General features: G+C 31.7%; 6 protein-coding genes across 8 annotated transcripts; 2 read left to right on the top strand and 4 right to left on the bottom strand.

Annotated features, from left to right (window-relative positions):
• Positions 1 to 1,610: 1,610 nt before the first annotated feature.
• Positions 1,611 to 3,228, top strand: LOC150024847 (putative F-box protein At3g23950). Its single transcript, XM_090296814.1, has one exon. It carries the CDS (start codon positions 1,816 to 1,818, stop codon positions 2,980 to 2,982), a length of 1,167 nt encoding a protein of 388 aa, XP_090152940.1. The 5' UTR covers positions 1,611 to 1,815; the 3' UTR covers positions 2,983 to 3,228.
• Positions 3,229 to 4,752: 1,524 nt separating this feature from the next.
• Positions 4,753 to 5,903, bottom strand: LOC137819281 (uncharacterized). Of its 2 annotated transcripts, XM_090296813.1 has the most exons (3): positions 5,764 to 5,884; positions 5,379 to 5,488; positions 4,753 to 5,211 (listed from the first exon to the last, which is right to left on the bottom strand). In XM_090296813.1, exon 3 carries the CDS (start codon positions 5,149 to 5,151, stop codon positions 4,975 to 4,977), a length of 177 nt encoding a protein of 58 aa, XP_090152939.1. In that variant the 5' UTR covers positions 5,152 to 5,211; positions 5,379 to 5,488; positions 5,764 to 5,884; the 3' UTR covers positions 4,753 to 4,974. The 2 variants fall into 2 exon arrangements, with proteins under 2 accessions (XP_090152939.1, XP_090152938.1); XM_090296812.1 differs by lacking the exon at positions 5,379 to 5,488 and having other exon boundaries at positions 5,764 to 5,903.
• Positions 5,904 to 7,516: 1,613 nt separating this feature from the next.
• LOC137818089 (putative F-box protein At3g23950) lies at positions 7,517 to 9,688 on the top strand. The gene has a single exon (XM_068621310.2). The coding sequence runs from the start codon at positions 7,830 to 7,832 to the stop codon at positions 8,994 to 8,996; it is 1,167 nt and encodes a 388-aa protein (XP_068477411.2). The 5' UTR covers positions 7,517 to 7,829; the 3' UTR covers positions 8,997 to 9,688.
• A 188-nt stretch (positions 9,689 to 9,876) lies between these two features.
• On the bottom strand, positions 9,877 to 11,117 carry LOC150024846 (uncharacterized). Its single transcript, XM_090296484.1, has 2 exons — positions 10,977 to 11,117; positions 9,877 to 10,396 (listed from the first exon to the last, which is right to left on the bottom strand). The coding sequence occupies exon 2, from the start codon at positions 10,341 to 10,343 to the stop codon at positions 10,188 to 10,190; it is 156 nt and encodes a 51-aa protein (XP_090152610.1). The 5' UTR covers positions 10,344 to 10,396; positions 10,977 to 11,117; the 3' UTR covers positions 9,877 to 10,187.
• A 1,023-nt stretch (positions 11,118 to 12,140) lies between these two features.
• LOC137819666 (putative fucosyltransferase 10) lies at positions 12,141 to 14,339 on the bottom strand. Of its 2 annotated transcripts, none has more exons than XM_068623568.2 (3): positions 14,041 to 14,339; positions 13,888 to 13,971; positions 12,141 to 13,624 (listed from the first exon to the last, which is right to left on the bottom strand). In XM_068623568.2, exons 1-3 carry the CDS (start codon positions 14,273 to 14,275, stop codon positions 12,156 to 12,158), a joined length of 1,788 nt encoding a protein of 595 aa, XP_068479669.1. In that variant the 5' UTR covers positions 14,276 to 14,339; the 3' UTR covers positions 12,141 to 12,155. The 2 variants fall into 2 exon arrangements, with proteins under 2 accessions (XP_068479669.1, XP_068479670.1); XM_068623569.2 differs by having other exon boundaries at positions 13,888 to 13,965.
• Positions 14,340 to 15,315: 976 nt separating this feature from the next.
• LOC137819572 (putative fucosyltransferase 7) lies at positions 15,316 to 18,221 on the bottom strand. The gene is made up of 2 exons (XM_068623456.2): positions 17,993 to 18,221; positions 15,316 to 16,903 (listed from the first exon to the last, which is right to left on the bottom strand). Exons 1-2 carry the CDS (start codon positions 18,219 to 18,221, stop codon positions 15,441 to 15,443), a joined length of 1,692 nt encoding a protein of 563 aa, XP_068479557.1. The 3' UTR covers positions 15,316 to 15,440.
• Between the last annotated feature and the right edge of the window lie 1,638 nt (positions 18,222 to 19,859).

Raw genomic sequence — 19,859 nt, 5'->3', positions numbered from 1 at the left:
TTTATGGGTCTGATTGAGATACTTGACGAGAATCTCAGGAATCGATCAACTAATCTGTGATTTTTTAAAAATCATTTTCCACTATCCCATATACTGTGAAATTGTTTTCTCCTATAATAAGAAAGTGAATTAAATTTGTACTTATTTGTGACTAGTTCAAGCATAAAAAGAGAGAACTTCTTCATGTTATACATATAACCCATAAATACCTTTGAACCAAAATAATTATAACACCGTTATTATCATTTTTGTCATCACTATCCTTACATCATCTTTATATTAGAAAGTATGCGTTATTGTTGTATTGACTTTATTCTTCTCAATATTTAATAATGTCATTATGATTATCATTATTATTTCATTATTTGTATTGTCGTTATCTCTTCTTATTGTCGCATTTTCGTAACTCTCTTAATTATTATTATCACCCTACTATTATCATCATTATTGTTATTCATATATGATTATTTAGTATTTGTGATTTTCCACTCTAAAACATTACATCTATAACAAAACAATACATAATAAGATCCTCCTCCTATGTACACATTTTTTTTTCAATGTTACATGTGAATAAATAATAATTAGTTTACTTTAATGATTTTTTCCCCCAAATTTTATCCTTGAAAGAATAACAATTATCAATTTAATAACTTATCTTTTCCTTAACCTTATAAGTTACAACATTTTTTCAAATAACTTATACCAAACACTACAAGAAAATCATTAAATAGTAACCAAATTTAAAAACAAAAAATAATTTCACTATATTACTAAATTAGATATTAATTTAGAGACTAAAAAACTATTGATATCTAATGTGATTTTTATTATTAATAAAATATTATAAAATAGTTTCTAAATTGCTAACTGCCAAAATTTTAGCTACTAATATTTTATATTATAAATTAGTCTCTAAAAGATTAGTAGAGGCCAATTTAGAACATAAGTAGTTAATTACTAAAACTTTGGTAGCTAATAGTTAGATACCAATTTAGAAACAATTTTATAAATTTTTAATTGTAAAAACTATTTTAAATACCAATAATTTTTTAGTTTAAAAAATGGTCTCCAATCTAGTTAATATAGTAACTAATTATTTTGGTATCTAAAATTAGTATTTTAATGGGTAATGATACATTGTTAACTCCAATTTTTTATACAACCAGATTACAACTTTCAATATTATTATATTTCATATCATTTAATTATAAATTTATCATTTAATTATAAATTTATCATTTATTATATATATTTATCTATAAACCTATTTCATCAAGAGTTATATACAACTTTAAAGAGTTGTGAAACTATCATTTTTCTTTTTCAATAAATATTGTTATTTAATTTTTCTTAAAAAAAATCTTTCATTTAATTTAATCTACAGAATTGAATGAAAGCAGTTTCTTAGAATTCTTTATGAATAAGTATAATTTATCTATGTATCAGTTTTGTTAACATATGAGTTTGCTATAGTCTTCCATATTTTTGTATTTTTTTTAATAATACTTTTTTTCCACATGAGAGAAGATGATTTTTGTTACTTGAAGTATCAACTTAACTGAAATATCAAGCTGAGATATCATGCACATTTGAAGAAGAATAAGCTGAGAAAAGCATAAAAAGGTGAAGAATGTGGAGAGGAATGAAGAGTGTTAAGACCAAACCAAGAATTGACTAGCTCATTCTTTCTTCCTTTCTTTCTCCCTGCCTCAACAGTGTAGCGTCACCTCTGGTTTGTGTGGAAAACCATTAGAATTCATCACTATTCAGAACTGCATTTGTTCGTGTGTGTTGAATTCATTGTCTATTCTCATGGCTCATATCTCATTCTCCTCATCGTCAAAGAACTCTTCTTGTTCGTTGACCAACATAGACAACTTACCTGATGATCTGTTGAGAGAAATACTGATTCTGATGCCATTTAGATCCATTGCGAAATCTAAGTGTGTGTGCAAACGTTGGCTGAGAATGCTCTCAAGTCCTTCTTTCCCAACAGAATTTGTGTCTCGCCAACACTCTCTCTTCAGCACCTACCTGACCTTCATTTCATCCCACCAACTCATGCTCGGTTTCTTCCCCAAAGATTCAATCTTGAAATTCAATACCCACCGGGCTCCTCTATTGCCGGACACCATCATGAAGGGGAGCTTGTGTGGCTATTCAAACGGCTTGTTCTTGTTGTGCAGTAACAGATACACAACTGGGCGTGGCTACTTTGTGTACGATCCACTCACCAAGCAATGCACCCATTTACCTTCTTTTTCTGATGGAGATAGGGGACAACAGTTATACGCTGTTGGCTTCCTTTCTCACAGTCATTACCCCACAGAAGGAGAAGAAGAACCAAGGCGCAGCTTCTGGGTGGTGATTGTAAGAACCTTTATAAGAAAACAGTATAGGTTTGAAGTGGTGGATTTCTCCTCCCAGACAGGAAAATGGAGACGGTCATATTCGCGTTGTGTGGATGGTTTTGCTTTTGCTCCTCACTGGATGCTGAGTTTTGCGTTTGGGGAGTACCTGTATTTCATGGGGAGTACAAATATTTTTGTGTTTGATCCTAATTTTCTGTTTTCTAGCACTATTGATTACCCTGAAGATGCTGATGCTATGAACATAATGAGCTTTGGATACCTTGGATGCTCAGGTGACACTCTGAGGATTGCTGATATTACCAATAACAATTTGAGAGTGTGGGAACTAGGGTACCCTCTGACATGGTATTTGGTGCACCAGATCAATCTGACTCAACATCTTCCCACCAGCTTTTGCAGTAATTATTTCAAGCGTGTAGCTGGTTTCCATCCCTATGATGCAAACATTGTGTATTTGTACTCCTATGTCGATGGGATTTTTGTTGCCAACCTACGCACAAACAAGTTTGTGCCAATCCCTGGTTATGACAAAGCAGATATCAGTCCCTTTCAAGTAGAGCTCCCTCCAATTCAATATGCAGAAAGTCATTGTAGTACAAGTGATTGAAAGCAATCACCTCATAGTTGGTTTAGTTATTTCAAACAGTTTTTATTTTATGAACATGTAATTCTGCTTTCTTTCGGATAGGAAACTCATGTTACTGTTTTGTTCTGTTCTGTTCATGTTAGTGTTTTGCTCTGTTCTGTTCTGCTCCTGCAGTGAAGGCTAAGGAAAACACACATCCAACTGATAACTTACAGGAGAGGATTCTAGGCTTATTGTTATTACAGAGAATGAACATGTTTAAATATTTCTGCAGTGGATTAAATTTCAATCTAATGAACTTTTTATTTTATGTTTATAGATTTTATTTAAAATAATTTGCGATATTTTTTACACTGAGATTGGATTTGGTTTTACGAATTTTATCTTTATTTTGCCCTCTATAAATTTTCATGATGGGCTTTATATAGGGAAAAACTAAGTTATTTACGACTTATTGGTATTATAGTGCGTTTTATCAAACAAGTTCATAAAAAGATACGAACGAAGTTCTTGGACCAGAGAGTGTATAAAAAATAAATATGGGACCGAGGAGAATTATTTGAGAGAGTAAAAGCATGAGCTTTTTAAGATTTTGGAAGAAAGTTGTGGGTTTTGGGAGTAGTATTCTGTCTCTAGTTAATGTTTTCAGACGTGTTAAGCTTTCAAGTTTCAACAAAAGTAAGAAACAAAAGATTCTGGGTTGTTCAGGGAAAGATTTGGAGATTTGATTCCGAGATGACTTTGTTTTTCGGACGTGGAAAAGAAAAGATGAAAATTGTGACGAATTGGCATTTTGATTTTTATAAACACAATAAAGTTTGAGCAGGAGTTCCGAGGATCACTTTGAAAGATACATGGAAAATTCCAAACTTAAAGAATTTCATATTGAGGGCATCTCATTCTCATTCGTGGGAAATTTGTGACTTCTGAGTTCTACATACATTTGAGTTGCTAGAAGTAAGAATAAACAAAATAATCGTTTTACATCAGTAACTAATAATACAATCAATCACTTCATGATTACTGTGATATAATTAGTTCATGTCACATTGAAAGGAGTTACCTTATTGTATGTCATTGCAATATTGGGATAATGTCTGAAAGAATTAGGATGTACAGTTATTTAAGTTGTAATACAGCAATGTATGAATTATGGCCTTAGTTAAAGTACACCAGTGCCTTCTAGAGCAGACCAACCAACAAAAGGATTAAAGTTATTAACCTTTAGCTAATTGGTAAAATGAGTTTTCAGAAATTTTGGTAAGAACATGATTTGTAGATAAAAATGCCTAACTTTCTCTTTATTAGCTAGCTTCTGCATATTTATGCAGAACTATAAAATTAAGTTTCCCTTTTAGTATTAATGTTCAATTGGCAAATGTAAAATCTAAATGAAAAAACCGAATGATTTTATGTGCTTTTACCTTTTAATCTCCTGGTTAGTGTTAGGCTAGTAATCAACTTTACTTTTCTACAACACATTCCATAGTACTTTTGAAAGAGCAAATACAACACATTCCATAGTACTTTTGAAAGAGCAAATACAACACATTACATAGTATTTTTGAAAGAGCAAATCCAAATCAGATATCTCCCCAAAAACAACAGAACAAAATAATAATTTTAATTGTCATTATAACATCCCCCGGGCCATACAATTCCCATTACCATCAAACAAATTTCTTTCTTGGAGCTAAAGTTATCGAATACTTACGAATCAGAGTATAACTCAAACACTTCTTCAACTTCAAAATTTTAAATCAAATTTTGGATCAACAAAAGACAGAAGAATGAAAACAATTCACGTGAAAATGGGATTTAATAATATGTTTGTAAATGCAAAGAACACTTCCTTCTATAAAGATCTTCCACTAATTTGTGTTTTCTAAGTACTCTAGTTAATAAGGGTACCTGATCCTATGATCTATAAGATGCAGGACAAAACCCAAATATTCAAAAAATACAAAACCAGAACCTAATTCCAGTGTGGGGAGATGGTGATTCTAATCATGGTTAATCATCATCACTGCCCTTCTTCTTAGACTTGCGATATTTTTCCTCAACTTGCTTTGCCTGTAACAAAGCAGTGTCTGCTAGCTTCTTCAGGTTAGGAATTTGATAATTCTGAGCCAAGTAAACCCCAAAGGCCGTCCCTGCAATGAAAAAGAAGCTACCCCTGATTATACCCATTACAGTTGCTTGAGTGGTTGGTTGCAAACTTGCAATGCAATATCACTTTTGCAAAAATCACTGTCAGAAACAAGCAAATCAGAATCAGGCCAATTTTTGTGTGTGAAGTAATTCCATCTTCTCGGGTACACTTCCCTTTATATAAACATCAAATTATCAATTGAACCCAAATGAAAACAACGAATTAAAGCTCATTTCATTGACACATGAACATCCTAAATAACTACCTGGACAATAATACAATGATGATGCAGAGAGAGCAACAATACTATTAGGTTTCAGTTTCACCTTCTCGAACAAAACACTCTTCCATTTGCATCAATCTAAATGATTCAAACTACAAAATCACATTTCAATCAGAAATAGTTTTTTCACGTCCCTAATCAACTCTATTAATCACAAATAATTAACCAGATTCAAAGAAAATTGGGTACGCAAAAAATGGTTATGACGAATTGCTAGCAACTGAATAATAAACTAATCAATCATAAACACAAAATGATTCCATTGTTCTATAAAATTTCGAAACAAGATGCTTCCAATCATCCATAGACCAACAAATTAACAAATCCATTTCCGTAGATAATATAAAGAGAGAATGAAATATCGTACCGAATCTCGGGAGGCTGAATATGCTGATTTGATTTCGCGAGATACCGAAACGAGAAAATGGAGGAATGAGACGGTAAATTAATTGCTGGAAAACCTAAAACGATTCAGGGAAGAACACGACAGCGGAAACGCAGTTAAACGCGTCGTTTCACTCGTCACTGCGGAGTACATGCCTTATTGTTTTTAATTAATCTTAATAATTTAAGGGAATGCAAATTTATTTAGAGAGAAAATATATTTTTGGTTCATAATTAAATTAACCACTTTTTTCTTTATTCTGTAATAATACTAATATTTTAGGAACATTTCTAACACTGATTATTTCCTATTAAATTAGATAATTCTTAAATATTTTCTTACAAAACATATGAAAAGATATTCACAGTTGATATGTGTCAAATAATCATTTTCGCTCTCATATTCACATTAATTATTTAATTTTTATATTGGAAAAAAAAAATCTTGACATATTTCGTTTGTCGTAATTTTTATGCCTTATATTTGATAATTTGTTATTGTCGTATAGAATCCTATTATACTAAATTAATTCTCGACTCAATTCTTATAATAATAATAATATGTAATATTTTTAATTAGGTTAAATTGTGCAGTTATAACATTTATACAGTTAATTAATAAACACTTTGTATTTATAAGAGATTTGTAATGTAGTTATCATGTGTGCGTTTTCATTATTACGTAAATTATGTAAATGTTATTTCCAAAAAGTTGATGATAGCTTAATCAGTTTTAGACACTTTTTTTTACAGTTAGCTACTAATTGTCCAAGTTTATTTTATTTTGTTCATTGTCATATTAAAAGAATTAAAATTGATATAAAAACAAACTTAAAAAAACAATAAATCCAAATTTGATATTACATTTTAAATTAAATCAAACCAAATTGCATATATTTTATATATTCAGTTCAGGTGACTTTTTATTAATACTAAAAGTTGAACCAAATCCTAACACAACCCCTTTATATGAAATGATCAAATTCTAAAAAAATATAATATGTAATTTTACATGCATAAACTATTATCTATTTTTTAAACTCCCATTTTTCAAAAGCTCATTCTGACAATTTTTTAAAAAAAAGACGTGATTTGATATAAACTAATATTTTGTGCATCAGGATGATAAATATCTATTTTTATGAAACAAAAATGTATAATGGATAAATATTTGTAATATATAAATTATACTATAATAAAATCATAACACATATCGTTTAATAAAATAAAATAAAAAGTTTATGATAAAAAAACCTTAAATTACGATATAAAATTATTTTTAATTTTAACGATTTAATTTTAATAAATACCAAAAACTATTTTAGATACCAATAACCTTTTAGTTTAATCTAATCTAATTAATACAGCAACTAATTATTTTGGTATCTAAAATTAATTTTTTAATGGGTAATGATTCATTGATAACTCCAATCTTTTATACAACTACATTACAACATTCAATATTATTAATTTTTCATATAATTTAATTATAAATTTATCCTATATTGTATATATTTATTTATAAACCTGTTTTGTCAAGAGTTATATACTACTTCAAAGAGTTGCGAAACTATCATTTTTCTTTTTTAATAAATGTTGTTATTTAATTTTTCTTAAAAGAAATCTTTCATTTAATTTAATGTACAAAATTGAATGAAACAATTTCTTAGAATTCTTTATGAATAAGTATCATCTATTCATGTATCAGTTTTATTAACATAAGAGTTTGTTATAGTCTCCCATATTTTTGTATTTTTTTTTAATAATATTTTTTTTCATTGTTAGTTAAAATGTTAGTTTAACTGAAATATCAAAGATATCAAGAATAAAAAGCAGAGAAAAGCATAAAAAGGTGAAGAATGTAGAGAGGAATGAAGAGTGTTAAGACCAAACCAAGATTTGACTGGCTCATTCTTTCTTTCTTTCTTTCTTTCTTTCTCCCTGCCTCAACAGTGTAACGTCACCTCTGGTTTGTGTGGAAAACCATTAGAATTCATCACTATTCAGAACTGCATTTGTTCGTGTGTGTTGAATTCATTGTCTATTCTCATGGCTCATATCTCATTCTCCTCATCGTCAAAGAACTCTTCTTGTTCGTTGACCAACATAGACAACTTACCTGATGGTTTGTTGAGAGAAATTTTGATTCTGATGCCATTTAGATCCATTGCGAAATCTAAGTGTGTGTGCAAACGTTGGCTGAGAGTGCTCTCAAGTCCTTCTTTCTCAACAGAATTCGTGTCTCGCCAACATTCTCTCTTCAGCACCTACCTGACCTTCATTTCATCCCACCAACTCATGCTCGGTTTCTTCCCCAAAGATTCAATCTTGAAATTCAATACCCTCCGGGCTCCTCTATCGCCGGACACCATCATGAAGGGGAGCTTGTGTGGCTCTTCAAACGGCTTGTTCTTGTTGTGCAGTAACAGATACACAACTGGGCGTGGCTACTTTGTGTACGATCCACTCACCAAGCAATGCACCCATTTACCTTCTTTTTCTGATGGAGATAGGGGACAACAGTTATACGCTGTTGGCTTCCTTTCTCATGGTCATTATCCCACAGAAGGAGAAGAAGAACCAAGGCGCAGCTTCTGGGTGGTGATTGTAAGAACCTTTATAAAAAAAAGGTATAGGTTTGAAGTGGTGGATTTCTCCTCCCAGACAGGAAAATGGAGACGGTCATATTCGCGTTGTGTGGATGGCTTTGCTTTTGCTCCTCACTGGATGCTCAGTTTTGCGTTTGGGGAGTACCTGTATTTCATGGGGAGTAAAAATATTTTTATGTTTGATCCTAATTTTCTGTTTTCTAGCACTATTGATTACCCTGAAGATGCTGATGCTATGAACATAATGAGCTTTGGATACCTTGGATGCTCAGGAGACACTCTGAGGATTGCTGATATTACCAATAACAATTTGAGAGTGTGGGAACAACGGTACCCTCTGACATGGTATTTGGTGCACCAGACCAATCTGACTCAACATCTTCCCACCAGCTTTTGCAGTAATTATTTCAAGCGTGTAGCTGGTTTCCATCCCTATGATGCAAACATTGTGTATTTGTACTCCTATGTCGATGGGATTTTTGTTGCCAACCTACGCACAAACAAGTTTGTGCCAATCCCTGGTTATGACAAAGCAGATATCAGTCCCTTTCAAGTAGAGCTCTCTCCAATTCCATATGCAGAAAGTCATTGTAGTACAAGTGATTGAAAGCAATCACCTTTTAGTTGGTTTAGTTATTTCAACCAGTTTTTATGTTATGAACATGTAATTCTGCTTTCTTTCGGATAGGAAACCCATGTTACTGTTTTGTTCTGTTCATGTTAGTGTTCTATTCTGTTCTGCTCCTGCAGGGAAGGCTAAGGAAAACACACATCCAACTGATAAATTATTGTTATTACAGAGAATGGACATGTTTAAATATTTCCAAATTTGATATTACATTTTAAATTAAATCAAACCAAATTGCATATATTTTATATATTCAGTTCAGGTGATTTTTTATTACTACTAAAAGTTAAACCAAATCCTAACACAAAACCCCTTTATATGAAATGATCAAATTCTAAAAAAATATAATATGTAATTTGACATGCATAAACTATTATCTATTTTTTAAACTCCCGTTTTTCAAAAGCTCATTCTGACAATTTTTTTTAAAAAAGACGTGAAGATATAAACTAATATTTTGTGCATCGGGATGATAAATATCTATTTTTATGAAACAAAAATGTATAATGTGGGTTTGAAACAAGGAGCATTTCTCTGTTTATTACTTTATGGTTGAATGTTGAACATATCTAAAGAAATTGCCAAAGATTGAATATGAACTTGTGACCATAAATATATTCAAAGATCTCATGCTTGCATATCATAATAACACTACTCTTACTGATTTCTCCTCAACACGAAGGACATACATATTTTGTTAATCAGATTTCATTCTTGTGGCCATAAATATATTCAAATACTCATGCTTGTATATCATAATAACACTCATACTGATTTGATGGAGGATTGCAAACAAGAAGCTTAACTTTTCCACACTATCATTACACATACATATTTTGTTAAACAAAAGTATAGTATCTTGAAAGAACAAATCCCAATCAGATAGCATCAGTATGATCTATAACAAGAACATGCCTTGATTGTCATTTCGGGCAAAATACTCCCGCGATACAATTCTGAATACCATTACAAGTTATCCAATATTCAAGAAAGTGAGTATAACTCACATTAAACCTGTGTAAACATTTCCACTAATTTGTGTTTTCCAAGTACTCACTCTAGTTAATAGAGGTATACCTGATCCTATACAATGCAGGACCAAACTCAGAAAAGCCAAAACACAAAAGAAAGAACCTGGTTCCTGCGTGGGGTTTTTAATCATCGTTATTGTTACTTAGACTTGCGATATTTTTCCTCAACTTGCTTGGCCTGTATCAAAGCAGTGTCAGCTTCCTTCTTGACATCAGGAACTTGATAACTCTGAGCCACGTAGACCCCAAACACCGTCCCTGCAATGAAAGAGAAGCAACTCCTGATTATACCCATCACCGTCGCTTCAGTGCTTGATCGCAGTGAAATATCTAGTATTGCAAGGATCACTGCCAGAAAAAAAAAAGCAAATCAGAATCAGGCCAAAATCCCCTTTGTTTATGTGGTTTCATTCCATCTTCAAACACAGTGATCACTAGTATAAGGTTCCATCTTCTCAAGGCACACTCCCTTTTATATAAACATAAACTAAAATTATTCATCAAATTCAAATGAAGAAACTCAAGAAAGCCAACTCAATTTCATCCTCACATTGAATATCCTAAATAATTTCTATCTGCACAATACATAAACGATGCAAAGAGCAAGACTGTTATTAGATTTGACTTTTCTATTTGTACAAATTTAAACTATTCGGGCGAGAAAATCAGAGTTCAGCGTGAAACAGAGTGTTTTGACTTCATAATTTACTCTATTCCCAAAATAACTAGATTCAGAGAAAACTGGAAACACAAAAACATGGTTATGATGAATTACCAGCTACTGCCAACAAATTAATGAATCGCACACACACAAATTATCTATTGCTCTCAAAATTTTGAACTAAGATCCCGAAAATCATGAACAGACAAAGAAATCAACAATTTCCTTTACAGAGATAACAGAAAGAGGGAATGAAAAATGGCGTACCGAGGGGTGAAAGGTTGTTGATCTTGATCTGATTTCGCGAGAAACCGAAACGAAACAAAAATTGTTAATGGCTACGAAGAATAACAGAGAAAATATGAGTTCAGTGGCTCAGTTCCCTCCTTCGGAATTCAGATTCTCTTCATTCAGCACCATCCTTTACAACAGACAAGGTTTAGCTTTTGTAGGTTACTTTTACGCAAACGATGGACCACTAGAAAGTTGCCACCTGTCTGTCTGTCATATAGAATATCAACGACGCAACATTGTTAAAACCATTATTATTAAACTATAGATTATAATCCTTCATTCAGTTGGGCTTCACTAGTTGGGTCTCATATTTGGGCCTTCTCGCTTGTAAGTAGGTTTGAGTTTTCAAACAAAAAAATTACTCTGTTTCTCTAATGTACACCCAACATAAAATTTAAATGGCTTCTTCTTCCTGCACCCCTACGTTTTTCTTCTTGCACCCCCATAATTTTCTAAATTCCGAAACTGGCCTTGACCTTTTATTTGAAAAAGGGCACAGTAGTTACCGGAAATTGGGATCTGAGAGTGATCTACTGATTCATCAATCCGAAACTGAATCATTTTTTTTTGGATGAGGGGACGTTCCAGAAGCAAATTTTGCATATATTATTGATTTTCGGATTGCAGAATCCAAAAGCCTAATTTTATTATGGATTGGTGGATCTGGAATGCTTTTTTTTTTAATTATGGATTTCTAAATCCAGAATTCATATTTCTGTTACAGATTTGTGGATCCGGAATGCTTTTTTTGAATGATGGATTTTTAAATGTGAAATGCATATTTTGAATTATGGATTGGTAGATCCGAAATTTTACCAAAAATGTCAATCCAAAAATTTTCTGAATTCCATATTCCATAACGCAAAAAAATAAATACAATTAAGTACATTCTAGGATTTTAAAAAAATAATACACTAGGTATTGCATTCTGCACCCAATAAAATTTGAAATTCCAAATATACTCTTCTAAAAATAAATTTAATTATATTTTATTTAGTTTCCTAGCATTTTTATAATTAGTTTTAGAATATTTACAAATATTTTCACCTTCTTAATTGATATTACTATTTTTAGTTTATTATTTTCTGTTGGAAAAGAGATAAAATGGAGTTAATTTGAAATAATCAAACAAAAGTCTTGAAAAACATGGTTCTATATAGAATTGTTAACCATCTTTACACCAAACCTAAAATCCTTGCACTCCCTCAAATAAGGGAAAGAAGAAACAAAGTCTTTCATAGGATTTCCATTGCAATAATGCTTGGGAGGAACATGATAACAAGGCTCCGATGAGAAATCTTTTTCACAGGATGGAAAACCAGTCTCGTTGTTTATCAGCCTGTAAAGAAGCCATGGCTTCAAATTTCCTAATCCTTGAGCAACATAGCCAAAAGTAGAGAGAGATGTTGTCACCAACTTGTCAGATAAACTCAGTAAATACATGTCAATCCATGCTTTCATATTATGCTTGTTGTCATAAGACTTTTGATGCTCTTCGTGGCTTGATTGATAAACTTGTATCACTTCTCCACTAACTGTATGTTTCTTCAGATACATGGCACGCAAATTTTCTCCATACTCTCCATGCAAAGATGCCACAAGAACTACCTTTACTCTTTGATTTTTTCTAGCAGAAGAGGCTAAAGTTTGCAAATCAACTTCTGGCAGTATCTTATGCTTTAACATGCAGCTTAAGACAAGATCCATAATTGATTTCTGTGGAGTGGTATTGGGACTAAACACTCTTATCTGTAATCCTATCAGTTCATTTCCTTTGGCCAAGTGTTGCTGATAGTAACTGCTGATTAGTTCCCATGCCTCATTTGAAGGGTGGAAGAGGTAGCGACCCAAATGGTGAAAGACTATGTCTTTCTCTGGGAACATTTTAGTAATCTCCAAATTGAAAAATGGGTTCATGAATAGAGAAGGGACAAAGTATTGATCAGACTGCAAAATCAACAGAGGAATGTTCTGAAGAACATGTTGATTATGATCACAATGAAAAAATTTCTCTGGGTCAGTGCGAGTGTGTTGTAGATTAATAAACAGAACTGATGGTAACTCTGCTGTTGAATTGGTAGCCTTATCCTTCTCTAGCAAGATCTGATATGTCTGCACATGCTTTTCATTCCAGAAAGGAGAATTCTGAGGCAATTCCCAAGTTGAATTGAGAAATGGCTCGCAAAATAAGCCATGCTTGTCTTTCCCAAATTCTACTAGTAGCACTCTATCAGTGAGGAGAGCATAGAGAAATGTTGCAACCAAGTCAATCATTTGGTTACCCAAACCATTAGCAGGTGTCCAAATCAGGTACTTACACATTGTAGCAACACCTTTGTTCTTGGAGTGTTGGATCTTTGTCATGCTTTTGTGGTAAGATCTGCTATTGGGTCCACACCTTCTATGAATTTCTTCATACCTACGTAGTTTAGATATCAGATACTGAGAAGGTTTGTGAGGAGAAGCTTTGCGGTAAAAGTGTGACTGCATCCTACTTATGCATGATGCTTCATCAAAACCAGAGGTTAATAGTCCACTCAGTAGTTTCTCGTTGTCATCAAGATTAGCAATATGTGAATTTGAATCATTTGTTGAACTTCTCAATGAAGCGGTTCTTGAGCCTGAAATTTAACTCAGAATATCATAGATTTGTTAGCAAGAACATGAAGAAATGCCATATCCACAACCTAGAGATTCTATTCATAGTAAAAAACTAAAACAAACACATAAAAATAAAACTAATGATCTTTTTAAAACGTTTCTGTTACAATGAAATAGTAAAAAAAGGGTGGGAGAAACAAATTTTTAATGACTGAAAAATGAGAATAAAGGGAAAAGAATGGAATAAATCACTCTTTGGAAGCAAAATAGCATCATCACTCACCACCATGTGCTGCTGTGATATTCTTAGTTCTTCCTTTATGACTCTGAGATCTTTCTTGCAGTTCCTTAACTCCACCACCTAGTTCTTATGAAACAAATAAGGCAAATGGAAGTTGAATGGGAAGAGTAAGAAAAACTCATGCATGTTACTTACTGCTGCTGACACTGTTACTATCCCCTTCTCTTCCCAAGTTGTCATGTGTTACGTTTTGGAGAGTTGTAACATTCTGAGTTGTTCCTCTATGTTCCTTGCCTTCTGAAAACCCCTCGAAAAGTCCGAAGCTAGAGTTTCGATACACTAAGTTAACCGTAACAAACACAGGGAAAGCTATGAAAAACATAACAAAGAACATCCTCAGACTCGTGGAATTCGGTTTCATCTGGTTCATTGCAGCTTCAACCACCTAACATGTAATGGAACTAACGAAACCCTTCAAAACTTTGAAAAAGACCTGCAATTAATTAGGCTCTTAGAATATGGTTCATGATTTAGGACCACTTATAGATTTAGCATTTCTGATGTTTATTCTTATGAAGCTGGCATTGATTGCTTTCCTTAGATGTTTATTCTTGTGCATTTCTTACCACCACGCTTCAGAATAAATCTTCCTCTAAAAGTCCACAATCTCGTTCCCCAATCAAAGTTTGACATGTGCTCTAATGGTATTTACATTGATTTTATATGGAATTTTCTTTCTCACTTCAAGTTATAGAGTTAAATAGCTTCATCTTAGTTGTTTAACTCAATAATATTAGAACCTATATGATGATAATGAAGGATTATCATGAGAAAGTGTGTTTATTTATGAAAAAAAAGACATAAATATCTCTTTTTTTTTGTGTGAAAGTATGTGTTATTTCTAGAAAGATGTAAAGAAGAAAAAAAAATCTTTTATAAAAAACATGTATTTTTTAAAGAAAAATATAAAGGTAAAATATTATGGTTTTGCTCTTTATTTAAAAAAGCATGTTTTTTTAATCACAAAATAATGTATAGTCGTTTGAATTATATATCATGGACTTCTTACAAAAACATAAGATGAACTATAAATAAATGAAATTTTACATTCAGTCATCACTTTGTTGTTATATTTGGTTAATTTGACAATTTTAGGGTCTGTCATCACTTGAATTTTCATGTCCTGTTTTCATTTTTTTTCCACTTTTAATTTCCGATTTAGCAAAATATCACCCCATAAAAAAATTATTTAGATTCTAAAAGTTGAAAATAAAAAAAAATTCATATAAAAAATAGTTAAATTAGTTTCTAAATTTTCATTAATAATTTTTATTATTAACGTTTTTAATTAAAATTATGTACGTATTTAAGTTATACACAAATATTTAATATTTATAAAGACAGATTTAAAACAAAATGATATTTAATACATGTAAATACAGAATGATTTAATACATGTCAGTATATATATATTTTTTCTCATATTCAATAAAAAATTAAATACATATCAATATTCAGAATTAAAGTTGGGCATTTAGAAATAAATTCATTTTGAATAAATAAACATAATTGATGTGTTCTGAACTTAATCTCAGTCACAGTTTTGTTCTGTCATCAACCAGCTTCACACCAAAACTAAAATCCTTGCATTCCTTCAAACTTGGAAAAGAAGAAGCAAAATCTTTCAATGGCTTTCCTTCACAGTAATGTTTGGGAGGATCATGATAGCAAGGTTCCATTGAGAAATCTTGTTCACAGGCTGGGAAATGGGTCTCATTCCTCACTATCCTGTAAAGAAGCCATGGCTTTAGATTTCCCAAACCTTGAGCAACATAGCCAAAAGTGGAGAGAGAGGTAGTGACCAACACATCAGATAAACTCAGCAGATACATCTCCATCCAAGCTTTTAAATTATGCTTACCATCATTAAAAATTTGCTTTCTTTCATGACTTGGCTGATAAACTTCTATGGATTCCCCACTACCCTTTGGTTTCTTTTGATACATCCTCCTTAAACTGTCTCCATACTCTTCATACAAAGATGCCACAAGAACTGCTTTTACACTTCCATTTTTTCCAACAGAGGAAGTTGAAGTTTGCAAATCCACTTTTGGTAGTATCTTATGATTCAATGTGCAGCTCAAAACCAAGTCCATAATTGCCTGTTGTGGAGTGGAAACAGCATTGAATACTCTTATCTGCAAGCCTATCAGTTCATCTGCTTTGGCCAAGTGTGCTTGATAGTAATTGGTGATCAGTTCCCATGCCTCATTTGAAGGGTGAAAAAGGTAGCGACCCAGATGGTGAAAAACCGTGTCTTTCTCTGGGAACATTTTGTTTATCTCTAAGTTGAAAAGTGGGTTCATGAATAGAGAAGGAACAAAGTATTGATCAGACCTCAAGATCAGCAGAGGAGTCTTACGGATAAGATTTTGAAGATGGTCACAGTGAAATTTTTCCTTATGGCTGCTGTCGGAGTGGGAGTGTTGCAGATTGATAAACAGAACTGATTTTGAATTGCTGGCATTATCCTTCTCGATCTGATACGTTTGAATATAAATTTCTTTCCAGAAAGGAGAGTTGTGAGGTAATATCCAAGTTGAATTGAGAAAGGGCTCACAGAACAGTGCAAGCTTGTCTTTCCCAAATTTGAGAAGCAGAACTCGATCAGTGAGAATGGCATAAAGAAAAGTTGCAGCAATGCTAATGATTTGGTTTCCCAAGCCATTAACAGGTGTCCAAATGAGGTAGTTACACGTTGTAGCAGTGGCATTATTGTCCTTGGAGAGTTGAATCTTTCTCATGTTTCTGTGATAAGTTCTTGTGTTAGGTCCACAGCTTGCATGAATTTGTTCGTAGTTACGTAGTTTAGATATCAAATATGGAGAAGGTCTGTGAGGTGAAACTTTGCGGTACAAGTGAGAGTGCACCCTGCTTATGCAAGATGCTTCATCAAATCCCAGTGTTAAAAGTCCACCAAGTACTTCGTCTCTGTTATCCATATCATCACGTGAAAATGATTCATTTCTTAAACTTTTCAAAGAACCATTTTTCAAACCTGCGAATAGAACATCACAGATTATGTTTGCATGGTATTGTTAGAATTGTTATGTTACAATTTGAGGAAATTGTATATTAAAATCAGATGGTAATAAACATATAAGTGATTGTAAATTGTGTAAAGAGTCTTCAATGACTCATAAATGCACAAATCAATTTTTAGATGACTAATAGCCTACACCGCTGATCCCATGAATATGAAAATACGCTAAAATTTTTAAAATATATTATATATTGACATAAATTTATATATTATAAAATTATGAATTATATAAATTAATTTATTTTTATAATTATAATAAAAATTTATATAATAAGTTTGTGTTTTTAAAAAATTAATGTGTTTATCATTTTTAAAATTGTGTTAGAATCATGCTATATTTATCAAAAATTCAACAAATATTTTTTGAATTAAATATTTCACTGATACATATCCTACGAGTGTCGGTGTCTAATACATATATCCAATATAAACACGTCATTTAAGAGAAGTGTCTTAACCTCATAGTTAATAGTTGATAATTTAACTCTTTAACTAATTATAATAATTGGGACTGCTAGTAAATTTGATGAGATAATGATATTTAAAATAATAAATAATTAATTAACTTAGTTTTAAAGATTGTAACCATTAATTAAATTTGTCATTGAAATTTAGAAATATAATATATTTAGAAATTACAAATCATGAATAGATTATTTCTATTAATTGCTACTATATTTGATTGGAGTTATTACACTGCTTTTAAGAGGATTTCAAGACTCAGAAAATTAATTAGTTTTTTTTCTTTAATTATAATTTTGAAAAGTAAATATATAAGTATTTATCTTTATTTTAAATTAATTATTATAAATTAATAAATTATACCATTAATTATTTCTTTATAACAAAATCACAATCTACAGTCTACTTAATTTTTCCTAGTACAAACAAAACATTCTCAGAGACAAACAAATCTGGTAAGAATTCAAATTCAAACATTAAAATATCATTTTATTAGAATGTGAAGTGAATATATTTTAATATTCACGGTGTTAAGATATCACCAAACTATAAACTATATCCAAACAAGTAAGAGTCACCTACCACCACCGACACGTCTTAAGTTGTCGAACTGAGAACAAATGGTTGTAACGTTCTGATCTGATTTTGCTGTTTCCCTGGCTTGGGAAAAGACCTTAAAAACATCGAAACTTGATTTTGGGTTGATTGAGAAAAGTATGACAGCAACAGGAATTGATATGAAAAGTAGAAGAAAGAATGAAAATCTCTTGGAAGTGATAATGTCGTGGGGTTTGGGTTGAAAGATGTCCATGTTTGTTTAGGTGCTAAAGTTGGGAAGAAAACGATGGAAAAAAGAAAGAGTTTGATATGATATTAAAAAGAAGAAACATAGGATTCGTGTAAGCATTACAAAAAAAAAACGCCACCTTCATCCACGTGGAAACACTTTCTGATACAAAGCGGTGGTTCAGCTTCGGCATGCGGCATGTATTTGGTTCATACCTTTCGGAATTACTTTTTTTTCCATGTTTTTTTTGAGAATACCCTAAAGTTCCGACAAGAAGGTTAAATGATTTTTTATTATCTTCAATGAAGTAATGAGTTCCCAATAGAGAGAGCACACATTACTTCTAACAATATTATTTGTTGGATCGTTTTGGGTCAATTGAGTATTCTTAAATTAAGGTGTAGTGATTGTTGGATCGTTGGTGTGAGTTTTTTGGATTTTTTTTTTTGCATTCTAATAAATGTCTTTTTGCACCCATTATTTTTTAAGAAAACTGTTTTACTCCTTTTAAAAATGATTTTTGGATTGTTGTTTTCATAATATTTTCGAAACATTTTTTCTGAAACATATTTTTTGGAACATATTTTATGAATTTTTGGATTTACCAAATCATAAATAAAAAAATGTGTTTTGAAAATGATATTTTGGAATGATTTTTTTTTTCTTTTGGATTTCTTCTCCTTGAACACCCTTTGCTTATGGAAACCCTATTCCGGAATCATCAAAAACTATGAAGGGTAATTTCAGTATTTCGAAGAATATAGGGGTGCAGGAAGAAACACCCGAGTTTTTTAATGAGGGGTGTAGGGTTTCTTTTGTGGTTAGTGTAACATGGCTTGGCTGGAGGAAGGTTCTCACTAATGAGAATTGTTATTTTTAAGGTTGTATTTGGGGTGGATGCGATAGGTGTTAGTTGCAGGCAACATTTTGCGGTGTTGCAACGGCTGAGGTGTCGACTTTTATCCTGGTCTTCTTTTTTTCCATCTTTCAGTATTGTTTTTAGTCATAAAACTCTATTCCACATATCTGCCAATTATCATGATCTACACTCATTCTCTCCTAATTGAGAGTAAAAATGAGATATTTTTCATAAATCTCAAAGATTGGAAATAAATCATTCGACTATACTAATGGACTTGGTCCATGACCTCAAAATTCTTCAGCCTCTGACATAAGTCAATGAAGCTAAAAAGATATTTAAATATCAATAACCTTTCATCATATTAGAGAGATTGACCCATGACCTCAACCCCAACTTCTAACATAAGCTAATGAGACTAAAAAGCTCTTCAAAGATTGACAACCTTTCATCATATTAAAAAGATCGACCCATAATCGATATGTTTATCTTTTTTAAATGATAGGTTGATACTATATCATAATAAATAATTTCATTTTCTACTCTATTAAAATAACTTTATTTCTTTTCTTTTATAAGTAATAAGAGATAAAGAAGAAACAAAAGTAGTTATATTGTATTTATACATTAAATTCTATAAATACTATAACCTATGAGATCTAACTCTCATGCACACTTGTATATATATAATATTGTACAAAAGTCAAAAACATAAACATCAAAATTAATGTCTTTTCATCCATTTCACTCTGTTAAGCATACTCTATTAATCTTTTGTCATATATCTATATATATGAATCAAG

The sequence above is a fragment of the Phaseolus vulgaris genome, chromosome 10, assembly GCF_051622355.1.
Source record: "Phaseolus vulgaris cultivar YP4 chromosome 10, ASM5162235v1, whole genome shotgun sequence".
Taxonomy (NCBI): Eukaryota; Viridiplantae; Streptophyta; class Magnoliopsida; order Fabales; family Fabaceae; genus Phaseolus; species Phaseolus vulgaris.
This window is presented reverse-complemented; position numbering and strand designations above follow the sequence as displayed.